The sequence below is a fragment of the Notothenia coriiceps genome, unplaced genomic scaffold (genome assembly GCF_000735185.1).
Source record: "Notothenia coriiceps isolate Sejong01 unplaced genomic scaffold, NC01 NC01_scaffold00037246, whole genome shotgun sequence".
Classification (NCBI taxonomy): Eukaryota; Metazoa; Chordata; class Actinopteri; order Perciformes; family Nototheniidae; genus Notothenia; species Notothenia coriiceps.
Window position 1 is genome coordinate 23,386,498 of NW_011369947.1, and position 25,942 is coordinate 23,412,439.

The 25,942-nt window shown below is 40.3% G+C and overlaps 5 protein-coding genes across 6 annotated transcripts in view; 3 read left to right on the top strand and 2 right to left on the bottom strand.

Annotated features, from left to right (window-relative positions):
- otofa (otoferlin a) overlaps positions 1-25,942 on the top strand; it is a 934,066-nt gene that overhangs the window by 394,451 nt on the left and 513,673 nt on the right. The gene's annotated exons all lie outside the window — the stretch shown is intronic.
- On the bottom strand, positions 316-8,152 carry smyd1b (SET and MYND domain containing 1b). The gene is made up of 10 exons (XM_010795714.1): positions 7,887-8,152; positions 6,885-7,061; positions 5,808-6,021; positions 4,926-5,056; positions 4,747-4,785; positions 3,801-3,996; positions 2,801-2,893; positions 2,544-2,707; positions 2,235-2,403; positions 316-357 (listed from the first exon to the last, which is right to left on the bottom strand). The coding sequence occupies exons 1-10, from the start codon at positions 8,006-8,008 to the stop codon at positions 316-318; spliced, it is 1,347 nt and encodes a 448-aa protein (XP_010794016.1). The 5' UTR covers positions 8,009-8,152.
- sprb (sepiapterin reductase b) lies at positions 9,084-12,014 on the bottom strand. 2 transcript variants are annotated; one of them, XM_010795234.1, is made up of 5 exons: positions 11,894-11,999; positions 11,593-11,821; positions 10,508-10,557; positions 10,270-10,378; positions 9,101-9,489 (listed from the first exon to the last, which is right to left on the bottom strand). In XM_010795234.1, exons 1-5 carry the CDS (start codon positions 11,990-11,992, stop codon positions 9,335-9,337), a joined length of 642 nt encoding a protein of 213 aa, XP_010793536.1. In that variant the 5' UTR covers positions 11,993-11,999; the 3' UTR covers positions 9,101-9,334. The 2 variants fall into 2 exon arrangements, with proteins under 2 accessions (XP_010793535.1, XP_010793536.1); XM_010795233.1 differs by having other exon boundaries at positions 9,084-9,489; positions 10,270-10,557; positions 11,894-12,014.
- On the top strand, positions 14,924-17,425 carry LOC104966530 (putative uncharacterized protein DDB_G0271982). The gene is made up of 3 exons (XM_010795715.1): positions 14,924-15,169; positions 16,696-17,324; positions 17,414-17,425. Exons 2-3 carry the CDS (start codon positions 16,812-16,814, stop codon positions 17,423-17,425), a joined length of 525 nt encoding a protein of 174 aa, XP_010794017.1. The 5' UTR covers positions 14,924-15,169; positions 16,696-16,811.
- On the top strand, positions 17,405-25,735 carry LOC104966093 (leucine zipper putative tumor suppressor 3-like). The gene is made up of 7 exons (XM_010795232.1): positions 17,405-17,681; positions 18,199-18,669; positions 19,182-19,349; positions 19,612-19,740; positions 20,310-20,501; positions 21,123-21,353; positions 22,696-25,735. Exons 1-7 carry the CDS (start codon positions 17,460-17,462, stop codon positions 23,725-23,727), a joined length of 2,445 nt encoding a protein of 814 aa, XP_010793534.1. The 5' UTR covers positions 17,405-17,459; the 3' UTR covers positions 23,728-25,735.

Sequence of the window (25,942 nt, forward strand, 5' to 3'; positions counted from 1 at the left end):
GGTTCTCAATGGCAGCAAGGAGCAGGAGGAGAGGAGGTTTCTTCTTTCGCGTCATGTGGTTCGTCAGACACCCGAGGTGCCGAAGGTGAGCGGCAGAGTGGTGACGTGTCGCTATACTCAGGAAGGTTTCCGCGGGCGGGCGGGGCTGGGCGAGCTGAGGATCGGTGGAGGAGTGGGAGTAGGATAATAATTTTGGTGAAGATAATAGATAAGGATGTCATTGTGAATGACGTCACAAAATAAAAATAAAATAAACAAAAGTATAAGATTTAGTCGGTATTGCGGCCTGAATATACGAAGAACGAGGCACTCCTTTTAGTGGAGCGGGCGCCGGTATCGTGCGGTGTGATGGAGGGGCTTTAGCATAAAAATTTTAGGAAAGTAAGGGAGAGGATTAAGGGGATAAGGAAGAAGATATATGTTGTGGCGAGGAATGAGTGGGTTATTGTGTGTTAGACAGGAACATAAAATAAATTAAGCAAAGTGTAGAGAGATTAGAGAGCCCGAAAATCGTAGTCTGAAGTAATCTGCTTATTTAGTGGTCGGTGTGGCCTGTCTGCATCCGGATATTCGTGTAAAACTTGCTATGTCTGTTTTGGTTCGGGGGTCCTTCACGGCTGGCACTGATCTCTTTATAAGCACGCCGGACTGCCGCCATGATGTGAAGTCTAACCAACGGTCCGGGCCTTTGTGAAAAAGGAACGATGACCCCTTTCTCACCAGGACCAGGAATAAGAAAACCTCAGTACCGTATTGCGTAACATTCATGGCAGGCTGACGTTAATTATAATGTATAGACGGCATCAAGAAATAAATATCTCGGACGACTCTCTTGAAACCTGTTTGAACTTCTTGACGCGTTTTTGACTTTGCACTGCACCTAGGTATTTAATATTGATTACTTTGTAGAACGTAAAGAAAAGTGTTATGAAGAGGACCGTCATAGTTATCAATTAAGCCGACTGAAAATATAAACTAGGTAACCATTATCCAACTATAAGATGGGGTTATTGCCACGTCACTATCTTTTCCTGAAACATTCAAAAATTTCTATAATAACTAAAAGAAACTATATTCTTACCATTATGACTCAACTTCTTATTAGTCCAAAACCACTACCCTCTGTGTAGAAACCTTAGGTGTTAAAGTTATCAATGGTAATTCTTCTATACGGAAAGACAAGACACTTACAAAAATGTTTAGTTTAATTACACATCTTCATTTGTACTCTTATATATTCGTATAGGACATTTAATACATTTTTGGACTTATTTTTGGTGTATAGAAGTCTACAATATGATGTGTTCACAGGTGTGATTATTAGCATCAATAATAATCATTTACGGACACCTGGAACACAGTGGCGGAATCACCAATTTCGTGCAATAACTAATATAACCAACTTATTCAATAAAAACACTGTTTATAATTACTACTTTTTTTATATTCTCATGTATAAGTACCCCTTTCTCTTCCAGTTCTATCGTTATATTCTTATATTTTTATTCTCTATGACATTCACAGAGATGTTTTTTGTCAATCCACCTACCTAATGTTTGAGGTGCAATAAACGAAACAGCAGCTTTTTGGAATGTTAAAACTATTATTTTCTGCCTCGCTCATGAGAGTAACAGCTGGCGAAATTACAGCCTCGCCTACTGATTTCAAATGTGTGCTCTAAAATTATATTTATAAATGACTATTATCATTATTATAAGCAAGACAATAAATGGTAAAGATATGTAGAAAATAAATGTATTTGAGATACGTTCATAACAAACGTAACGTGGGAGAAAATATGTTTCTAGAATATATGTAGAAAATAAACGTATTTGAGATACGTTCATAACAAACGTAACGTGGGAGAAAATACGTTTCTAGCTAAACGTAATTGAGAATGCAGTTTAGTTCTGTGGGAACGTAATTTTTAGGAGACAGGGTTGCTTGGGGAGTGGCTCCTTATTTCCACAGACCCAGAATCAGCACTTTTGAAACAGGGCAGAAACAGAGGGGTTTATGGGATGGTACAATGCATCTGTTTGGTATTTCAAGCCAAACACTTCAGAGACATGTTTTGTATATATTTGAGAACTATAATATATAGATGAAAAACAGTATAATAGGGGACCTTTAAACTATATTTCGCTTTAAATAACATTTTAAAGGAGCCAAAGACTAGCTCACCACATCAAAATGCAGTTTTGTATACGGATTATGGGTTTTACGGTGCTTACCTCCAGGTCCTTAGTGATGGGATGCATTGGGCCGTGGGTGACCATGAGAATGGCGTAGGCCCTGCAGACCATGCCATGGCCGATCTCTATTTCCCCAGCTTGCCAGTGAGTCACTCCTGATCGCATGGCGGCCATACCAAGAGCAGCATTGTTTGGGTGGTACAGTTTCCTGTCAGGGGAAGAGATTTGATTTGTTTCTCAATTTCTTACATTGAGAAGTCCGTCTATTCATCTGAAATATTGAATAGAACATTAATTGCAAAAGGCTCATATAAAGCACAACCAAGTGCACAATATCTCTGTACTCACATGTATCCCTCCACCATTTTGCGGGAATTGTCTGCAGCATCATCAAATAACTGCAGGTAAGCTTGCACCTCACTTAACGTGCTCCACATCCGCAGCTGGTAAATGTGAGTGTCAGCCAAAACTGGTTCTGTCTTCTCCAGGCAATCCTTGCTGATCTTTACCACCTAAAAAGATTAACATCAATGGATAAATCTTGTAGGTAGGAAATATAGCAGAAAAACATTGAATTTGGTATTGTGAGAGATTAGATACAATACCTCATGGTAGTTGCCATTTAGTCGAGCCTTTTCCATTTTCTCCATCATTTCAAAGCAATAATCTGTAGCCTCTTTCACTTGTTCCTCTGTAGGCTAAACAGTGAAGATACAAGACACAAATCAAATCTTAAAGAAAGCATCAAGAACTGTTATCAGTTTTAGCACAGGGGTTCACACACTCAAATACATTTTTCAAGAGAACATGCAATTGTTTTCACATTGGCAACACCAGTTGGCCTTGCCCTCCGCAAAGGCGAAGGTCTGATTATATTTTATCTTAATCTTGAAGGCCTTTGAACTGCTGAAGAGGCCCTGTCCACGTTTCATTAATATTTTACTAATAACAACCATATCTCCTTTAGTGTATCATTAAACAAAAATTATAATATGGTCATTATCAGACGGACAGATATGACACAGTTCCTGGCTTAAAATAAAGTATTAAACTCCAAACCTTTTTTTTTTGTAATAATTCCTGACATATGCTATAAATAGTTTCAGACCCACACATACAAACCACGCTACAAGAGGGTGTGTGTGTGTGTGTGTGTGGGTCATGTTTTGCAGATATACAATGGGAAGCCGTATCATTCAAGGCCATGGCCTTTTTTTATGATATGACAGTGTTATGCATTGATTTACACGCCTCAAAGTATTAAATTGTGTTTTATAATCGGGTGTTGAATGTCAATTACATTATAAAATATAAAGTTGATAAGATAATAACTCCTGGTATGTGGTAAAGCATTGAAAAACTGTTACTGCTTTAAAGTTAGTTAATCAAGGTTTATCTTTAGTACTTTGTCACTTGTGTACATGCACAACCTTACACACAGTTTGTAAGATGATACCATTGGGAGTTATCTTTGTTAAAAATAGGACCTGCTGCTCTGCTTCACATGTTTCCCCTCTGTCCTTATCAGCCATGCCAGTACTAAAAGTGGTGAGGAGGTTTTTGTTTTGTTCTACCTTGTGCAGTATAAAATCCTTCTCCACAAACCTTGACTCCATCCACTTCCAATCCCCCCAACTTCAAGTCATCTTTGACGTGGTCCTTGCAGTGCTCACATGTGCAGTCAAAGAAGTATTGTGTTTTCAGCAGCTTCTGTCTCTCCTCGGTCAAATTCAGGAAGTCCACGTATGAAACTGTGAGCTCGTCTCCCGCTTCAATCTTACCCAGAGAACGCAGCTCAATCCTGAGGTAGAGAAACATGGTTATAAACAAGCAGAGATGCAGAAATACAAGCAGAATTGACTTGATTTATTCTTCTCACTGTATAGTCTTTCATATACAGTATACGATTGGTGAAACCCTGTTTCACAGTTTTGCTTTCAGTTCTCTCAATCCAGTAGAAGGATTGAAGGAATGGATATTAATGAAGATTATTTCACACCTAAGCCAAAATAAAGCAAATTAATTTTGTCAATTTACCACTTTCTTTAAATATGTTCTTGTATATTCTTTGGATTGTTTTTATTTATTTTGAAATTAAGGTTTTATTTCAACAATTTAAAAATGCTTGACAAATATTTACATGTTGTAAATGTTTACACAAAAGGTTAATAAAGGCTTAGAGATGAAATAATGTAACATTTAAAATGTTGTTTTTTATGTTACATGGTGTTAGAAGTAACTAACTAGGAATGAAAGTTGTTATAAAGGAGAGAAGCTTCTAATACACTCCTACAAAGCAACCTGTGTCGTGTGATGAATGGACACACATTGCGATCACACAAAGACAAACACACAAAGTGAAAAAGCATCACACAAGAAAAACCTTGTGTGGACATGGCACGCTGTCTTTGTGCAGATAAAGAAACCTTTATATAAGATTAGAGCATTTCCACGATAGATGGAATGGGAGGAAGGAAGGCGTGTTATGTATAATATTATGTTGATAAAGAAGGCTCTGAGGATTAAAAAGGCTCAGGCTGAGGTAACGCACCTCCGTTGAGAATGAAACATAGTATTCACTGCCGATTGACTGAAAGACAAACAGGAAGCAGTTTTACACCAAATACAACCTGACAGACACATTCACACACACAATACATAACAGTAGGCAAACACACACTTTATATTTTGAAAAGGAATAAAACCGAAACAGTTTTTTTCTTTACTTACTTGCCGTGGTTGAGGATCACGGTGCAGTTCGGCCAGCAGTTGTGATTCACCATGCAAAGATTTGGGAAGAGGCCCACTCCCACAGCCTGGAGGCCCCTCTGGTCACTCACAGTGAAACCATTACAGTTAATCTGAGAGAAGGAGGGAACAATAACAAAACACATCAATAAATAACGGACACATTTATGCAATGAAAAACAATTTTTAGGATTTTTTTGTTTGTTTTGGCCTTTACTCTCTTTTCTCTTAAGGGTGAAATTAAATAAAGCAATGTCAAAGTGACTGGAGACTGCAACTGTGGCTTTATTAAACCATTACTCTCACTGTCATATGGATTCACAAATGACATCTGAGGGGTCTCAAGATGATAACTAGAACCTGTAATAAGTACAAAACATTTCTTCTACACAAACAATGTTGTTCTCTCTGACTTCTCTCTCATCTTTGCTGCTTTTTCTTCATGGAAACTTAAGACCTCTCAAAATATAGACTGCTTCATATTATTTACAAGATATACAAATGTTCTGAAATCAGATTGTCCCTTAGTACACCAGAACTAGGGCCTGTTTTTCGCCTGAGTTAAAAAACTAAACAACTACGACATCTTAAACTGTACTACTTAGAAAGGTTTATTAAATGTTCATTTTGGGCAGGTCACAAGTTCTATGACACCCTTTATTTTCACCATGTCAATCATTGGTAAAAACATCACGTGATCTGAGCTGCAGGGCGTATAAACTTGTGGCTGTATTTCCTTTTGTAACAGCCATGTTAAAAGCTTAGTAAGATACAACATTTGTGAATGTTTAAATACACCGTTAACCCGATACAACTTGGGAAAATTAGGGATGGCCCATAAAGGGATAGCACATATTAACATACCACTCCAAAAATATGAAAAGTGTCATCAATGGTGTGCTGCTTGCTGCTGCGGGGCCAGTAATCCAGGAAGTTGTGGATGTCCACTTTGAAGTCCTTCAAATCGTCCTCAGGCATGTCAGCAATGTGATCCTCCAGCTCCTCCAGTGTTACCATCTGCGTGTCCGACATCATGCTCCCATCTTTGTCAAGGCGCCACAGGATGCGAGCCCCCAAACTGAAAAAAAACAATAGAAGAAGAAAGGTAACTCTTAGGTTCACGATAAAAGCAGGATTTATGTCTGACTGTGTTCAAGCGATACATATTACTGTGCCCAGCAGGCCAGTTCAGTAATACATCCATGTATGCAACATAGCTAAAATCAGGTCTTTATAATCCATGGTGATGCAGAGATCACACTTCAGGTCTTTGTATAATCCAGACTGGATTATTGTAAGGTTTTATTTTCAGGCCTGCCATGTGTTAGTATTATACTGTAGGTCTTCAAATTAAATACTACAGCTTCCCTTCATTGACTCCTGATCAAAGATGTTAACCCTAACCCTACCCCCCTGACCCCTTTTAGTCCAAAGAGGACTCTTCAATATCAGAGTACGGGGCTCCAGTCCATCCCTTTTTCTTATCGTGGCCCACAATCAACATTCTCTAACAGCCTCTATTTTTCAATGAAAGGTCTCCTATTATGCTATTTTTAGGTTTATATTATGGGTCTCAGATATATAAAAAACATTTCTATGATGTGTTTCGTTAACGTTTCTGATAGTGCTGTGGGTCCACATTTCCGATATTACGTCATATCGGACGCAAATCTGGATCAACTCCGTTGTGCCCCCGTTTTTAGAGATTTGGATACGGAGGAAAAGAGAGATGGTTTGTTTTCTGACACTTTGTGACTTCCCTGATACACCGGGGACACATATTTATGTATAAAATACATCAAAAAGTATATTTTGCCTGATAGGTCCCCTTTGAGGAAAGATTAGTAAATAGCAGAAAATGCGTTTTCTCTTATTGTATCCACATAAATCTCAACATCTGTATTAAGCATGTAACTAAATATTTCCTTTTGCTTCCCTCACCGGATGTTCTCGTTCGGTGCTTTGCCATGCGTTTTTATGGCAGTACATTCTAGCTTGTGTTCGGCCCAGCCGGCTCGCTGGCAGGTTCGGTCACAATAATGAGCAAATTTGCACTGGCCGCACTTCTGTAGCTTTTCTTGTCTTCGGAAACAGCTGTGGCAAATACGGTCTACTAGGCTGAGGAAAAAGAGAGGAAAGATATTTATGGTCCATATTTTACAGAACATGCATAATGTAGATAACATGGGGACAGTTTTCAAAGGAAGAGTTATGCACGTTGGTTCTGGCTAATACCTGGGGCCTATTGCCTATTGCCTATTGCCTATTGATTCCTTTTTATAGTAATAATTAAGAGTTTGAAGGCAATATCTCAGATTTGCATGAAAAAGGTTGATGTGCATTTATTCTCTTGATATTATCATCTTCACACAATATATTCTCAACTCAACATTCCATGTCTTCCTCTGATAATGGTAACTTCTGACAGTGAAGTCTGACCAGAGATGTTATATAAAACAAATTTAAAACATTACATTTTACACGTACACTTTGTTGGATTTCACACCCTTTTCTCATAAACAACAGCTTGTTTATAAAGGAATGTTATATCACAGATCATACATTCAAATGCACAGATCTTCTGATAGTACATGACAGTAGATAGTACAACTGAGCTCTATTTTACAAAAGATACAAATGCAGTCACAATTTGTGTTTGTTCTTCAATGTGATTAGCACTTCTTCAGTAAAAATGAAAATCCCCCTGAGAATGACAAGTCAGACTGGAGTAATGTTAGAATATGGCACTTGTGTTAGTGATAAAACCAGAGAAAAACAAGACTATGGTCTATAAAAACAGGAAAGTGTAAGATGTTGTGGCTAGATAGTAAAGAGACAGACAGAAGAAAAAGAAAACATATTTTTCATCTGCCCAAATGACCCTATCTGATGAGGTCTCCCTCCCCTTAGCTTACACGTCTCAAATGTTGGTCACAACTTTACCTGTCAAACACAACAGCTGCAACACTGGGCTCTGCAAAAATTACGTCTCCAGCCCAAAACTCCTTAGTGGCCTTAAGACCCCTCCCCTTTCCAGGTGACTCGAATATTGCCACGTTCTCCATTGTTCCTGCACTGGTTCCTGAGAAGCTGGTGAGCAGTGAGTCAGTGGTGAGCAGACGGCAGAAGTTTCAGTGTAAGAGAAAAAGCTGAATGCAGTGATAGGGTAGTTGAGGGTCTCGTAGACCAATCTGTGCCCTCTGTGTACTTCAATGACAACTGGACATTCCTCCCCCGAGGTACTAAAATAGCCCTCCACCCCATGAACTGTACCAACAGACCCAAAATGGGTTGTTGTTGATTTGTCCCCCTCCACATGGAACTCAAATGTCTTATCCTGTCAATAAAACCAACAACACCATCTCAAAGTCACACCGCTAAAACTATCACACTTTCAATGTGATTCTCAAATGTATTCAAATTAGGGGCGACACTTTAGAGTTTTTGTCACGTTCACTTTCAGAAATTCCCCCTGCCCCCGACCATGAATTGGTAGGTGCCCTGTTGCTGAGGGTTATTTTTGGCCCACAGTTGGGGCTGTCTATCAAGAGTCAGTGGTGACGTTGGACAGCTGGGAGAGTTTGACAGATACAGAGCTGATTTAATTGGCAGCCTCTACTCTGTTCTTGTGCTTTCTACTACTTACTCTATACGTGCAACATATGACACCAGGCAAGTTGGGGGGGAGCCACTTAAGGATTTCCAGGATGTACCCGGGCCCCAACACATGATTGGACTACAAGTTTTGAGTCTCCACAATGTGCTTAAAGGAAGAGACACACACATAAATACATAAACTTAAATCCCCCATACTGTATGTGCACACAAATACTCAGAATTTCACCCAAACCTTGGCGTGACTCGGGGGGCTTTACAAACCAAGTATTAACTTGTATCTACAAAATACAGTTAAAGCACCTACGCTTCAGTTGTTTTGATTGCCCTGCATTGCATTGAACTTTCTTTTTTTTTTTTAAATCCTTTGCTTAAATGACTACACTGACTGAAAAGACCAAGGTCCAATCTATTGATGGATGTATTGGTACATGTGTTCTTAACCCAACCTTTGATAGTATTAGTAGTCTGTTTCTGTGTTGTGTCAATAATCAGCTGAGGTGAAACGCTTAAGGAATTAAACAATTAAGAACAGGAGTGACATTTATTTTCTGACATCACATATGAAACACATAATCAGTATAACAGCAATTGATTAAAAAAAAAACTATTCTTATCAATAAATGTAATTATTGCAGTAGATAAAGCTAATTCTGTGCTCTACCAGAGAGCAATAGCAAAGAGCATGGGTCTTTCTCTCTAACTTTAGCAAGGTAATGACATCTAATAATTTACACAACGGACACTATTCTTTTTGACTCTTTCTCGTATAGATATCACACATCGAAGAAGTCGAGGTGTGCTCCTGAGGAGAAGTTATTGTCCAGCAGCAGCTTCATCAGTTTGGCTGCAGATTCATGGCAGGGCATGGGATTATGATTGACATTTGTTAACCTCAGGATTTCTTTCTGCATATCTGTGTCCATTGGACCTGAAGGAAACCAAAAGAATGGGCTGGTTAGAAGATAACACGTGTTGCCTCTTGCACTCCATATTACAAGCATAGACGGTTAAATACAGTAATACAGCAGGCCAGCTGTTATAGGGATTATGGAAAGGGGGGTGACATTTTCAAATTGGGCACATCACTCATGGCTCTGGACAACATTTCCACCACTTACCTGAACAAATATTTCAACCTTCCTGAAGTAAGTGTAAACCGTAAAAAAAAAATATATATATCCTTTAACTCTGTTTTTGTAATAGATAGTGATTATTTGCATAAAATATAGTTGAATCAAACTAACCATCAAATCGAAAGGCGGTTATTGTAGGAGTCTGTGCACACCGGCTGCTTACAGCTAACAGCTTACATTATTAGCTCTCCTGTCGATTACAACACAGATTTGTTGTTTACAATGTCATATTATTAACATTTTACATGGGCCTTGGGCCGGGGTCATGTACCCTTCGACCCCACAGTACATCCTTTCATCTTCATTTTTTTCTCAGTATCACTGGACACTGGAGTAAATACAAAATTTGGATTTTCTCGGGTGATAATGGGAAATGAGAGACACTAACCCACTGCTTTTGTCAAGATGGGAACAACGGGCTGCTTTTATAACCCAAAATGAGGCAGAACTAATGCATTGCATGTGATGTATAAAAAGGGACAATACTCTCCCTTGTTTTCTATGATTTTTAAATTAACTTTAACACATACAGTAATTGTTTTTGCATACCTCTGGTCAATATATAAAGTATATACCTGGAGAGTAGCTGAGGACTTTGACATGTTGCTGTTCCTTGGCCAGCACCGAGAACATCATATTCCTGGCTGCTTTGGCGGTGCAGTATAGCACCCAGGAGGGTAAGGCCTGCAGTGCAAACATAGACGAGAGGTTTACCACACTCCATCGTAGGCCCGGCCTGCAGGGACACAACTTCAGGATCCCTGCTGTCAGAGCCAGAGGGGAGCTTACGTTGAGAGACAGATAGGAATTCACCTCATCAGGATTGGTGAAAGTCTCAAACTTGGCAATGTCGCCCAAAGAGCCTATAAGGGTAGAGAGAGAGAGGAGATGTTACACATAAAAAGGGGTAAACATGCGTGTTGACAGTATATTTGTCTAATATCTGTTAGGGAATAATTTGCTTAGGTATTCAACCTTCGACACAGTTCATCATTTTCTCTTCTCACTGTCTCCTTTCCCATGGCATAGGTCTACGGCCTGGGTATTGCTGCTATCTCTCTCAAGGAGGGGCAGCTTGGGCGCATTGTTGTTGCCAGTCTATGACAGAGCACAAGCCGCCATGAGGTAGTTTACTGTTCAGGGATGTAGGTTCCCTGACGCACATTCTTTTCTATGGACGAGAGTAAGATTCAGGGTCCATAATTGTTGTTAAAACATCGAGCTGCAGAAGAGTTCTTGAGAATTGGTTTGGTAACCGCTGTGTCAACTCGTGACACACCACCTGTCTTGTCAATTCTCCGGCCGTAACTCCAAATAAACCATCAGTGTTTGCCATCAAAGCTCCTTGTGACTCTCTGAGTCCTTTTTCCAATTGCTTCAGAAGTTTTCCCCACAATATCTAGTCAGAATTTGTCTTTACACTTGCTATAAGACATAATAACTTCAGAAGTAACAATGAAGTGAGATATCGGGTCTTGTTTTAGACAATGCATCATCTTGTTAAGTCAATCTTATTTTGAGTTGTATCTCAGATTGAATGGTTTTTTTCCCACATATTTATTGGAAAATCACCAACTAACATCAGAAAACAGAAACCTTTTGAGCATTTGCGGCTTATATTGTAACACAGCATTTCCTGATTCTAGTCAAATATAGTTCAAAATAAGTTTTCCCAGCTAATTACAAGATCTGATTTATCTAAATATCCCTTCTAAGAAATCTTACCAAGCAAATTTTCACTTGTTCTATTGGCAGATTTGTGTACTTATTTCAAGTGAAAACACCTTGTTTTCATAATTTTTTCAACTTGTTTTTGGAGGAGCATTTTTTCCAGTGCATACAAAATCAGCAGTGAGTAGGCTGCTTGGTGACAGATTCAAACAGAGAAAGTGACCCACCAGCGTTGTTGATCAGAAGCACATGTTCTATTTCATCTACAGCTTCCTGCCTTGCCACCCTGACCGTTTCATCCACACCCTCTTTGGTCCTCAGATCCACAGCGACGCAGTGAACCACGAGCTGCTGTTCCTCAGTGGCACTCTGCAGCTCTTCCTTCATCTCCTGCAGCAGAGGCCCTGAGCGAGCCACCAGCAAGAGGACCGAGCGGGGCTCCAGAGAGCGGGACACCTGGATGGACATTTGATTATTTGCTTATCTTTCTTTAAAATCATTTTTTCTTCCTACAAGTTGATCACTTACTTGATATCCCAGCGCCTGTCCGAATCCCTTGGAGGCTCCAGTGATGATGCAGATTCCCCGGCCCAGAGTCCTGGGGTTTGTGGAGTTAATGTCTGACATCTGCACAGATTTTCTCGGGTGATAATGTGAAATGAGAGGACACTAACCCACTGCTTTTGTCAAGATGGGAACAACGGGCTGCTTTTATAACCCAACATGAGGAAGAACTAATGCATTGCATGTGATGTATTAATTCCACAGTGAGAGGAGAATTAGGAGACGGTAGTTCCACATTGGTACTACATTCTAAAGAAAACTTAAAAAGATGTTTTTTGATTCAGAATAATGATTTTGATCAAATTCAAATGGGTTACATTTTTAACAAAAAATCTTTTGTAGTAATATCATTTAAATAAACACCTTAACAAGCAATTTCTAAGATGTTTTATACAGAAAACGCATGTTAAATAGATTATTATAAAACTAAAAGAAAATCAGTGACCAGATCGGATAATAAAACAGTAAAAACATGGATTAGGACAATAAATTCAAACAAAGCATCTATGACTTAACACACAACATTCCAAAACATTATGGCTCTGAGTTTAAAACAATTATGGTTTTAAATGAAAGCGTGAAATGTGTTCCTTGCATGCTTCCTTTGATTTACATCAGTGAACATCACTGCCAAGCTTTGTTAAACTGAAGAAATACTCTGGCTTGTGGATTGTGTGTTAACTGACTGACATAATCAATTAAAATAACTTAAGGCAGCCTCTAAAGTTCAGCATGAAAAAATAAACCATATGAGCTAGATACAACAATGGGAAGCAGACTTATTCTGAACCTGAGACTTCTTAAAGCATTGCTTGAAGCAAATAGAGATAACAAATAATTATTTTAAATATTTCTCAGCACAGAGAGATAAGCATCAATCTTGAGGCACCAAAAATATAATGACCAAAGTCTTGTGCCACTAAATGACTAATCCTACCATACCATTTAATGTAATTGTATAGTAGTGGTTTGGCATTTGGTAATCTTGTGACCCACTTTTGACCTTCTCATGGGTTCATGAAAAGATTTTCTTTTCATTTTGCTTTGATAGCATTAACCCCAAACACATAAAATGTTGAACTGAGAAACTGACATTAAAGGACATTAAGGAGATGCAGAGAAGACATATATGACATTTTGGGTTTCTCAATAGAAAGCTAAATGTATTGATTGATTCAGCACACAGACACAACACAAATAAGTGGGTGACAAAGAGCCGGGAAGCAATATACAGTGGCTAGGTTGGGTGTGTGAAATCATAGCGCCTTCTAGTGGCAGCGGGGACACCTGAGCGTAAATTAAGCTTTATAGCAACTGTGAAAACCACACTACAGGCTTTCAGCAAATACAGAACTACACTGCCTCCTTATGGACAGTTGATTGCAAGTGCAACAGCGAAAGAGGCTTCTTCTTAAGAGATTTCCAATTCAAAAGTATGTAAAGATTGCATTGGCCTAGAGATGAATGGTCAACCACACTGTAGAACAACACTTGCTTCCCTCCTAACATAACCAGACTGTTCTGGGGAGTAAGTAAATGCATCATATCAGAGCATCATACGGTTATAACTCTGAGAGTTGGAAAAACTGAACTGAAATATCCCTTTATGACACACACCACCGTATTATTTATGTATGTAGGACTTCTTATACCCATAAAATAAATAATTTTTTTATATACTCAACTCAGGTGTGCTTTTGCTCTTGGATGCTCCTTCCTCATCCTGCAGGGAGGGGGCACACTGGAGCTAACCAGAGCTCTACAATAAAGGGCTTCTCACAAGATAAAAATACATTGAAAAAAAACAAGAACAAATAACCATCAGTATTATTTAATTTTTCGAACCACCAGTTAGAACAAAAGATTTTGAGTGATACAAAATGTAAATTACAATTAAAAAAAAAATCCCCCGATATATATAATTGTTGTTACTGCTACTTAATCTACTTAGTTTATTCACATACTTTTATAATGCTGCTACTTATTGTTTTACTATGGTTGTGTATTTTATAAACGTATGCTTGTCTCTTTATTTTATAAGTTAACCTACTTATAGAGGTTTGTCTTTAATGTCCACTGTCCCTTTGCTGGAACAATGTATATTTCCCCACAGTGGCATCAATAAAGGATTTCTGATTGTTATTCTGATTCTGATAAAGGAAAATGGGGGAAAGAAAACTGCTATGCAACAAAAAGTCAGGTAACATTGTCTATACCACAGAAATAATTTTGGTTGTGATCAAAGTAAGTACAACCTGCCCAATATTAGATGACTTGTGTGACCAGAAAAAGTCAGTGATTGGACCGAGCATCATCCAAAATATGAAAATCTGCTTTTCCTTGTCATTACTTGAATAATTTCAATGTATTTCTTATAGTTTCTCATCCATAATCAATTGCAAAGTGCAATCACAATGGATACAAAAATAAGGTCCAATTAACCAACTTCAGCCGTACATTTCTGACTTAAAATGAATGCATTATTATCAATAATGTAACGTTAAGGGATGTTTTCCTGCAGTGCGGAGTACTTTTAGTTTTAACACTTTAAATAAATGTTCCTGATTCTACCTTTTTAGTAATTTAACCATTTTGATGCATGACTTTTACTTTTGATTTTCAGAGAGATATTAGTAACTTTAGTTATATATATGGATCTAAATGATTGCACCATTCAGGATGTATGGCTGTCCCCAAACTGAGATTCCAAAAAATACTTTAACAAAATACAAATGTTTTTTGTTCTTCTAATGACATCAATTATGATGATTTTTCTGTTACAGGACATTAGAACAAATATAATTAGAACAAATAATTGTCTGTTGATGCATCCAGCATGACTGTTTCCATTGAACGTCTCATCCATCCACCCAGGGGGCTGCATATGTGACTCCAGAGGCTTTTCCCCAGGGAGACCACTGGATGAAAGCCAAAAGGGGGCGTTTGCATCATGCAGCCGGAGGGGCGGGGCCAGAGGTGGGTGTGTGTCTCTCAGCTGATGCGCGTATCAACTGAACCGACCGACTCCATCATCAGCATCCGACGGTGACAGCGGTCGAAGACAGCATCCCTAATTTTACCGAGCCACGGTAACATCGCATGACCACAGAGAGGCCAGCCGAACGGGACTGACGGTGCTTCTTGTGACACTAATATTTATTGAGGCTGCCATCTTACAAAACGCCGAGCTGCAAAATAGTGAGTAGCCTTTGATGATGGACCTCCAGGATGCTACAATCGGTAAATCAAAGCTACTGTCGTCAATGTCAATGACGCTGTGCATTTTAATGTGGATTTATTTTTGGATTCGGCGAGGGTCGTGCGTGTATTTCTTGTCACGGGGCCTAGCGAGTAATTGTTTGGGAGCGCAGTGGATTCAGGGCTTGATGCGGATGCTGTTAAAGCCGCCCTTGCCGCCCAGGGATGCAGAGAAAAAGGGAGAGAGAGGGGGAGTCGTGAGGAGAGGGGATTGAGGCAGAGCCGCAGATACATTTCAGTGTTTTTTACTACTACTACTATTCACCCAAGTGGAAGTAATCCTCTAGTAAATGGGCTGGGGAGGGGAGGTGCACTGGCATGCCTCTCTCTCTCTCTCTATCTATCTACCTACCTATATCTATCTATCTATCTATCTCTCTATCTATGCTGCTGTATACATTTGGAGATGTCATATTTGAGCTCGATAATATGTAACGTTTTTGAGGGCATACATATATAAAGCTTGTAAACAAACATATTTATTTTTTTAAGCACATGTCTTTGTAATACTGTACACAAACGTGAATGTGCCAAGCTAATTTTACCAGTTTATTTGTGTACCATTGTCTAAAACTTATTTGACAGTCCTGCAATATATCTCGCCTTTAAAAAGTTTATATATTCTGTATTAGTTGTAGCTGCAGTTTTTGGCGATGTTGACTTGTATTGCGCTACACTTAGAGGACATGTTTGCCTTATAGGAGACAGTGAATGGCTTACGTGTAAGAAAAAGTTGTAGATGACAAAGTTCCCAGACTGGACTTAAACGCATGGATGTTACCGTTATGTGATCCGCAGTAAACCTCTAAACTGGCATCTCATCACAAAGCAAGACAATATAATTGAAATAAATTGTTGTTTTGAGGTAAAGTGTTGACATGTTGATATTACTGTTAGATAGGTGTTGATGAAGCTTGTAAAGACCCTGGTTTTGGGTATTTTTTATTGAATGGCACTGTACCTTAATGTACACCACCAATGATACCTTAAACAGCCCTTAAAACATACTTAACATTGTTTTTTCAGATTGATATTTCAAAACGTTTCCTAATCTGTGGCACATTTATGAGGATTTCTGTAAATAACTCCTAGATGCCGCATATAGGGCAGGCAATATATTTTTGGTCTGTTCTTTTTGTAAACAAAGTTTATGAATATATTTAGTAATATAACACAAAGTTTGAATCATGATCATTTTCTTGTTTGGTGTAAAAGTAAGGATTTACTGCCATGTACATATTTTATTGTCTGTGCAGGCCCAGTTTGTGCCAATGATGTTATCAATTAACTGGAGGACGGGTTTTATTGTTACTCTTTATTTATACCCTCACTCTACGCATAACTATCTAGACTTATCTGTCGGACACATTTCATTTTTATCATGGTGGGAGGAGCACATTTTCCTGTATGTTGGTTGAAAAATATTCTGCATTAGTTATTATTGTATAACAAGTCATTATGCAATTATAATATTGTATAACGCCTTTCATTTTTCTGTGTTCCTCTAGTGTGTGTGCCCCCACTACCTGCATTAGGTTGTGATGACCCACACTACTTCCAAATGTTTCTGTGACCCTCCCCAATCCTGACTCCTAACCTCTAATCCCTGACCTTTGACCCCACTATGGGCAGTGTTGGCAGTGGGGTGGCAGGAGAGCAGGAATTTGCCATGAAGTCTGTGGGTACGAGGACCACCCTGCCTAGAGCCCCTCCTCTCTCTCGCCGTTGCCCTGCCGACCGCAGCTGCAGTGCAGAACGACTGCCCCGCCCTCCTGCGACTATATCTGACGGGACGGCCTCTAGCGATGAGCGGGGGAGTGTTAGTGTTGCGACTGGGACCTGTACCGGGACTGACCGGCCCACCGAAACAGCCTCCTCCACTAACACTGAATGTACCATGACTGCCCCGTCCAACAACAACCAGTTGGAGTGTGGCAATGGAGCGGGCAGGCGGGAGAGGGAGTGGGAGAGGGAGAGGGAGAGGCAGCGTGAGAGGGGGAGAGACAGAGACCGGGACCGGGACTGGGACAGAGAAAGGTTAGAGAGGGAACGAGAGAGGGAGAGGAACCGGGAGAGGGAGCGGGAGCGAGTGGAGAGGGAGAGGCTGGAGCGAGAGAGGGAGCGGGAGAGGGAGAGAGCCAGAGAGAGGGAAAGAGAGAGAATTGAGAGAGAGAAGATAGAAAGAGAGAGGGAGCGAGAGAGGGAAAGGGAGAGGGAGCGGGAAAGAGAGAGGCTTGAGAATGAGAGGTTGGAAAGAGACAGAGAGAGGGAGATGCAGGCTGCAGGTTTGGATGTGTGTGGGAACATTGTGGGACGAGGAGGACCCGAGAAGACCAGCGTCGGCATGAACACACACCAGATCCAGCATCCGCACCCGCACCAGCACAGAGAGATGACCGCAGCCAGAGCCGACGGAGAAAACAATCCAGGCAGCCACAACCCTCCAAACCACAACCCACCCAAGATCCTGCCAGTGTCGGGAAAACTGGAGCAGGTACTTCAAGATTTAAAACTCCCAACCTGGGGCTCAGGCAAAATGAATCAAAAGGGTCAATCTATTACTCACATGCAGTGAGTTGCATGAGTTGTTATGATTCGTCCTCTCCATACTTAAAGTGATCGCTTACAAGTGTGAAATGTAAGCAACTACGGACAAAATGCAGTGCAAAAATATTTCAGCCAAAGTTATTGACATATGAAATTGCCATCTTCCTACGTTTTTAAAGTATAACATGTCCTATTTGTGTTACTAATCCTACACTCTTCATGGAAGAAACGGTGTCCAAACACAAAGAAGGAATTTCATACTGATAAAGCCACAACCTATCCAGCAAAAATGCATTCTGAAGGTCTTTTTGACACGTTCAATTACAATGATATCTTATTATGTACGATGCACGTCCATATTCTGTTAATATGCTTAACAATAATGTGTTTTCTATCAGGCTTTTCTCCTATGTGTACATTCCTTTATATATTGTATTACCTTCTTTCCTCCATCTCTCTTGTAGGCGATGCAGAACAACTCGGGCCTTGTACGTCCCTCCGCCTTCAAGCCGGTGGTTCCCAAGAGCTTCCACTCCATGCAGAACCTGGTGGGCCAGGCAGGAGGGGCTGGGAGCGAGGGCAAGACTGAGGCAAGAAGTGAAGGGTTCAGTGAGAGCAGAGGAGGCAGGAGAGGCAGGGACGCAGCGGCAGGAGAATCAGGAGAGGTCCCAGAGGCCCTGCTCCTGGACCAGGAGAGCCCAGTGAGGGTCAGCAGAACTGAGGGCGGGGGAAATGGTAATGAAGTGGTTCAGGGAGGGATGTCTGACTCAGGGAGGAACTCCCTGACCAGCCTGCCCACCTACACGGGCTCGGGGTCCGGTTGTGGACCCCCGGCCATCCTGGGGCCTCTCAGTGCTTCCACCAGCCACATCAACAGGTTGGGCATGGTTGGGGCAGCTGCAGGCCTCGACAAGCTGGAAAAGCCTGGCTACCAGGTGAGACCCCCATCCATACTCACTTAGTCTTAGCGTGATCTCCTTTATCTGAAATAATGCCGAAAATGTAATACTATTTGCACTCAACCTGATTATGTAACAAAACCAAATCATTTAATAACGTGATCATTAATGTAATACAATGTCCTGACAGCTATTTTATTGTTATTTCGTTTAAAAAACTTTATCGTTACTTCAAAACTAAAGATTTAATATTACTGATAAAAAAATGTAATAATGTAAAAAAGTTTGCATTTTTGTTGAAAATGTAAAGAAAACTAAATGTATATAAATGTTAGTGTCCTTTAGCATTCCGAACATCAAATTGGTTAAAAGGTTATTACAATATCAGCCAGGATATTTCAGCAGTTTATTGGTCAAGTTCTATATCAATGGGTTTTCAATCAGGGTAAAGGCAAATTAGATTACATCTTCAGGAGTCATAGTATGATTGGGTGTGCCACACCTTGCTGTTATCATCTTTAATGTATCTCAATGGTTCTTTCCTTTAGAACGGGCTCAGCGCCTCAGACAGTGGCCGGTCCTCCTCGGGAAAGAGTTCCTCGTCCTATCAGAGGCTGAGCCACCTGAGTGACGCCCCTGCTCCTCTCCGGCCCTCGCCCTCCTCCGACGACATTATCCAGGACCTAGAGGACCGCTTGTGGGAGAAAGAGCAAGAGGTCAGAGGCAACACAGTGAAGTCTATCATGCCGTTGTTTCTAGCACTCAGTGGGCTTTATGATATATAATCTTTTTTTTTCTTGTTTAGGAAAGGTTTTATACTAAATAAATTGTACTTACTTAAAAACAAGGATGGTTGCATTATTTATAAGATTAATTCTAAACTTGAATAATTTCATTGATATTCCAACTTTTGTTGTCCAAGTTAAATGTCCTAAGTCTTTACTAACTGGATGTTTGATTTCTCTTCTTCTCTACCAGGTGCAGCACATGCGTAGAAACCTGGACCAAAGTGAGGCAGCGATTATTCAGGTGTTTGAGGAGAAGCAGCGTGTCTGGGAGCGGCAGATGGACGAGCTGAGACAGAACTACGCCTCGCGCCTGCAGCAGGTGCACTCACTGCATTTGATTCACAGGATGTCGCTGCACTTAATCTCAACTCACATTTTGAGTCAAATGCAACAAGTGTGAATTCTTGTGAAGCATGTGGTCAAAATCTGAAACAATGGTACAATTTCCTGAGTGATGTAGAAACAACAGATGACATTTTATCTTTTTGTCTTCACTACATTGGGAAGGCTGTCACTGAATATAACTATCTGGCTTAATATTCACCCTCATTAGTCCTTGTCTCTGACGACAATGCTTTGATTGGCTTGCAAGAAAATTGCAACGGTGGCAGGTGATTTATTGATCCTGCATATGATGGGGAGAAAATCTGAATGGCTTTTTGACGTCCATGCATTTTGATCCAAGCAGCCCAAAAAACTTGACTGGTTCCAAATGGCATTCAGACCAAATATGTCCCTGATACAACACTTACTGGGTCATGGCTTTAAGTACCAGAAGATGTTATTGCTCAATCTGTTCCACATATAGATGGATACCAACAAAACATAATTTGTGTATACTTTATACTTAAAACTTTATAACACTTTATACGTACATTGCTTCTGCAGGTTACCCGTCGTGCTCAGCGCTCCCAGACTGCCCTGCAGGCCCAGATAGGCCGTCTATCCCAGGACAAGAGGAGGCTCCAGGAGGAGATGGCGGCTCTGTTGGCCCAGAGGGAGGAGCTGGAGAGAAAGTGTCTGGATTACAGGAAGGAGCAGGCTGACATCTTGCCTCGTCTGGAGGAGACCAAGTGGGAGGTGAGATATGAGTATATGACTCGGTGCGCTTGACTAGTTCAGTAAAATGTTATCAGGGTTACATCATGGTAGACTGAACAGTAGAGGACTGAGTACAACCGTGTGTGTGACGCTGCCTCTGTACAGCAAGCCACTTATATGCAATGGAACAGGGAGAATATTGACCATAAAAACTAATACTTCTGAATATTGGGGGTTTGATGTTTCATCACAATACATATTGATTATCTGGAAAAGGATGGGATAACTGCTGATATCAAACACTTTGCTAAGATACAATTTAAATGTAATTCAGTTCATGGGTCTTAGATAGATATGAGAAGATGCCCATTTAAGACAATCAGCTACATTTAAATCAACTCCCAAAAAGTCACTGAAATATGATATGACAATTTAATTGCCTGGCTCTTTCAGACAATTTTTTTAACACGTTTTTTTAACCAAGAAATTCCAAATAAGGGTATCTGAAGACAATGATATGTATTGTTGTTTTGACTTTGTGTCAATATCCTGGATTATTGATCATTGAGTCGATCATATCTACTCAGATTGATGGGTATTTACATCCCTACTTAATACAACAACAAAAAATACCATTCCCTTCTTCTTTATACGTTGCAGGTGTGTCAGAAGGCCGGAGAGATCTCTCTGCTGAAGCAGCAGCTGAGGGAGAGTCAGGCTGAAGTGACGCAGCGAGCTGGAGAGATGGTGGCCCTAAGGGGCCAGCTGAAGGAGCTCAATGCCCAGCTGAGGGAGCGGGAGGAGACCATGCTGGGCCTGAAGGACTCCTACAGCACCAAGAGCCTGGAGCTGGAGAAGTGTGAGGGGGAGCTGAGGAGGACTCTCTCAGAGGTGAGGTTTCAATTGCACCTTGACTTATGCTCAGCAGGCTTTAACACAGAGGAAAACAAACAACAGAAAAACACAAAGGTGAATAATTTGAACATTATTTAAAAAATGTAAATGATAGTCAGTTTATTGATCAGTTTTCTGAATTGGCAATGCAACCAAACATAGATTTCCTAGTAGAGCAATGATCAGACCTAACAAATCAAGTCGCACCATATCTAAAGGTCTGACTAATAGAAAATGTTTTCAAATATATATATTATTTTTTTTATTTGGCAAAATCCCTGAACCTGAGAATTAAATCTCTAGTTTCTAGTTTTCTAAGTGTCTTTGTCAAAATCCTATTTCTTTATTTGTGAGTATGAGTTTACAAGTGAACAAAGAAAAGAGTACTAGCCAAGCTGCTGAAAACACAAATTCCAGATCGTAGGATATTTTCCCAATTGTATGCACATAGAGTGTGTAAAACGAGTCCTGCTTCTTTGAAGAAAGCTAATTTCGACTCCAGTTTGGTTAAAATATCTCGTAAGGTAGATCTTTCAACATGAATATTTAGTCAAAGGACTTTGGTTCTGTTGGCTGAAAGGCTCACATTATTCTAGGGACAATGATGTAAATCTTGTGTAGTTGAGCACCGGTCAACTTTATCAAAGGCTTTAGAGAGTAATGCAATGTTGATTACTATCCAAAGCAGTTCAAATATAGTATACAGCAAGGCAGATTTAAGGATTGACATGTTTTACACTAATCTAGATTGTTGAGCATCTAAAACCAATAAATCCTTCAGAAGGATTCGAAAAACAAAACAAAAAATAGACTACAATAAATTGGGGATTAGACAACATCGTATACTACAGCTACAGCATTTTTTCCTTGTTTTGTACAAGCCCATAAGCAGCTGACACATATCACATTTATATATTATTTGTATTCCATCACTTAAGAGGCAGTAAGTTTAAGAGCAATATTTATCTCTTTGAACACAATGTCTGCATATATAAATAGCTCTTGTCTGGTAAAACGTACAATATCACTCAATCATAAACCATCAAAAGAAAGCTTACATTTTTGGGCGATTAATACACTTGGAAACATTAGTCAAGCGTTGTGGACCTAAGTTTAGGTACAGTTTAAGTGCATACATGTGCTTGATTGCATTTCTACATATACAGTATGAAAAACAAATGCAGCTGGATGAGTATTTGTTTGAATGGCTGTGTGAATGAATGCTTTCACACCTTATGTCTATCTATATAACTATGAACACTTATTAAGCTTATTTTCTATGTAGGAATCCTCCTGCCTGTGAAAATATTTATTGTGATATACATTTTCCTTTTTATAGGTGTCCCATCTAAGAGAGAAGCTGGGTGTGTTTGAGGCAGAGGTGCTCAGTTTAAAGCGGGCTCTAAATGAAGTGAGCAGAGGAGCAGAAGTGGTTGTGAGCCCTAACTTAGCTGCTGCAGGACTTTTGCCCCCCTGGGGGATTGTCCACTGCCCACGTAACCCCACTGAGTCCTCAACCAACTCTCTCACCTCCACGTCTGACAACCTGCTGAGTCTTCAGAGCGATGAAGCCAAGGCCCAGAGGCAGGAAGCTCAGAGACAGGAGAGGCAGCAACGGGAAGAAGCTCAATGGCGTGATGTGCAGCAGAGGCAAGATACCCACATGCAGCAGGACCTTCGAATGCGTCAGGATGCCCAAATTCGACCAGAGGCCCAACTCCGTCAGGAGGCCCAGCTTCGTCAGGAGTCTCACCTCCGCCATGAAGCCCAATTACGCCAAGAGGCCCAGCTCTGCCACGAGGCCCAAATGCGTCATGAGGCCCAACTCTGCCAGGAAGTGCAGCTACGTCAGGATGGCCACCTGCCGCAGCGAGGCCCGGAGGGTCACTGGGACGAGTCAGGGGAGCTTCGCAGGCAACTTGAGCAGCTGCAGGCCGCATTGCGCCTGGAGCGGCAGCAACGGGAACGCCAGGCACTCAACTTCGACCAGGAGCGACACACCTGGCAGGACGAGAAGGAACGGGTTTTGAAATACCAAGCACAGCTTCAGCTCAGCTACGTGGAAACGCTGCAGAAGAATCAAGCTTTGGAAAAACGTATGATCTCGTTGGGAGCTAAACCCTCCTCAACGTCCACCACCACCACTATTACCACCATCACCACCAGCTCCCCCACCTCTTCTAATTCTCCCCCTCCACCACCAGCCATGTCACCTCTATCCCCTCAGCCCTCACTCTCTATCTCTGGCCCCATTGCCCTCACCATCTCCCCGCCTTGTGAAGATCAGAAGGGCCCTCCTTCTCTCCACCAGCTTGCCAATCCCTGGGCAGGACCTTCACGCCTGGAGAGGATAGAGTCCACTGAGATATAGAGACATGACCAATTTTCCAGTCCAAGACACTCACAGTGACGAGGCCTGTCACAGAAAACCACTTCAGCATACAGTTGAAAAACATTTCAGTCTACAATAGAATAAATCAGTACAGTCTGACAAACTTTTCAAAGCAACTTAAGACACTGAAAACAATAACAAATGCCGAATGCCCACTATCAGTAACAGATCCTCCGCACGGGAAGTTGAACTTCATTCAATCAAAGATTTTTCAAATTCCTAAGCAGCCTTTCTCTCTGTAGTTGCACATTACTACATCTCATTTAGACATTGTGCAATGTGAGGAATGTGCCACACTGATGGATGGCAGAAAAGCAAAATGACAATTTTTAGATGACAGCACTAATACAGGGGGTCATTTAACACCCATGCTAGAAAAGGACCAAGACAATCAGGGATATTGTCAGAAATTAACGACCAGAATATTATGCGGTATTTATTCATTGTAAGTCTGTGTCACTGGTCATGTATAAGTAGAAATAGAGGTCAGAGTGTGTGATGTTAACTTGCATTAATGGCCAGAGAGCGCCTTAATCCATTTTTTCCAGCATGTATACAAGAAAAACTAATGCTGGGAATAGAGAAATAGGAGTGTGTTTATCATTTTCAGTGCTTTAATTATAATATCAGAAAACCAGTCACACAACATTGTTACACAGGGCTGGGCTAATTCATTTAAAATCCCAGCAGATATGAACATCAAAGGTAACACCCTGATTTTTGATTGAGTTTTCAAGTCCTTTCATGCACAGGGTCCACAATGCATGACCCATATAAACACATAATTAATACCAACAGAGTTTATATTTTCTACAAATTGAATTAAATAGATATGTTTAGCAAATAATCAACCCCAACTGAATATAGAAAATGTTTTAAAAAGTGGGAGAACCTGATTCGCCTTCAATGCAGCTCGCCTGTCTTGACTAAAAACAAACACTAGAGGTCATAGGAGAGCTTTCACAGCGATACCAACTCAACCGTCTTTTATTGAACTGCAAGGAGAATGTGAATCAAAGCACACAATTTGAATTTGGTTATTATGATAATTGTGTTGTTCACTTTGTGCATTTACAGCCAAGAAATCAGTCGGTATCCCCAAAGTCAAAAATACAATTTATAGAATGTATGATACACTAAAAATAAATACTTATAATAGTTATAGATTGTAAATGTGTGTATGTGGTGAGAGTGCGAGTGTGCGTGGGAGAGCCGGTGTGTGCATGTGTGTATACTTATAAAAAGCTTCAGCTTATGAGATTGAGGATAGAGGGACTAGTGGCAATATAGTAAGTGAAGATATGTTGATGGTAAATGGATTTTTCTTTTTTTGGGGTGGGGGCTTTAAGTACTTTAAGATGTAAGGGCACGAGACTGAAGGAGTATGTATATCATGGAAAACTGTCTCTACTGTATATTTCTTTTAGACAAAGCAGGGGAGAACAATTTTAAAAAAAAACCTGAAAAGGGAAAGTCAGCCTCTTAAAAAGGGAGCGTTCAGGCTAACTGCACTATGTAGTGTCCTACACACGAGTTATGATGTATAGTAGACACAGATGTGAATATCATGGCTTTTATATGTGTTGTTTATGCCAGCATACAAAGATGTTGCTCAAGAATATTAACTTATCTCTAAAGTATTACATAGTATTATCATCTTTATTACTGTTATTATATTATGGTGAACTGACAGAGAAAATATGTGCCATTTAAGCTTTCCTTTATGTGTTTTTTTAACTGTGTAGATAGCCTATTGGCCTACCATAATGGTTCAATCATAGCAACCCTGTCCAAAAATGATGTTCTTTTTGATGTAGGTGATAAATGTAGTTGCAGTATTGCATTGTTTAGAGAACAAAATGCTACCAATTTTATACATTACACAATTGTATTGTTTGCATTTATGTTACTAGTACTGTTCTGGCTTGATTGAAACCACCTCTTTGTTATTCAGCAGAACTAATAAAGAAATGTGAATAATTCAGCACTTTTTTGTAATTGAGCAAATAATTTGTCCAGTGGTTCAACTGGAATTTAGGATTAAGTTATCTCCAAAATGGAAATACAGGCACATAACTTATTTCACAGTGGTTCCCCTGCTGTGTCTAAGGGCTCCTATAATGAATAATTGTAATGGGTCAGGACATGTTTAACAATAATTCAGAATAATAATACCCACAAAATTATTGAAACA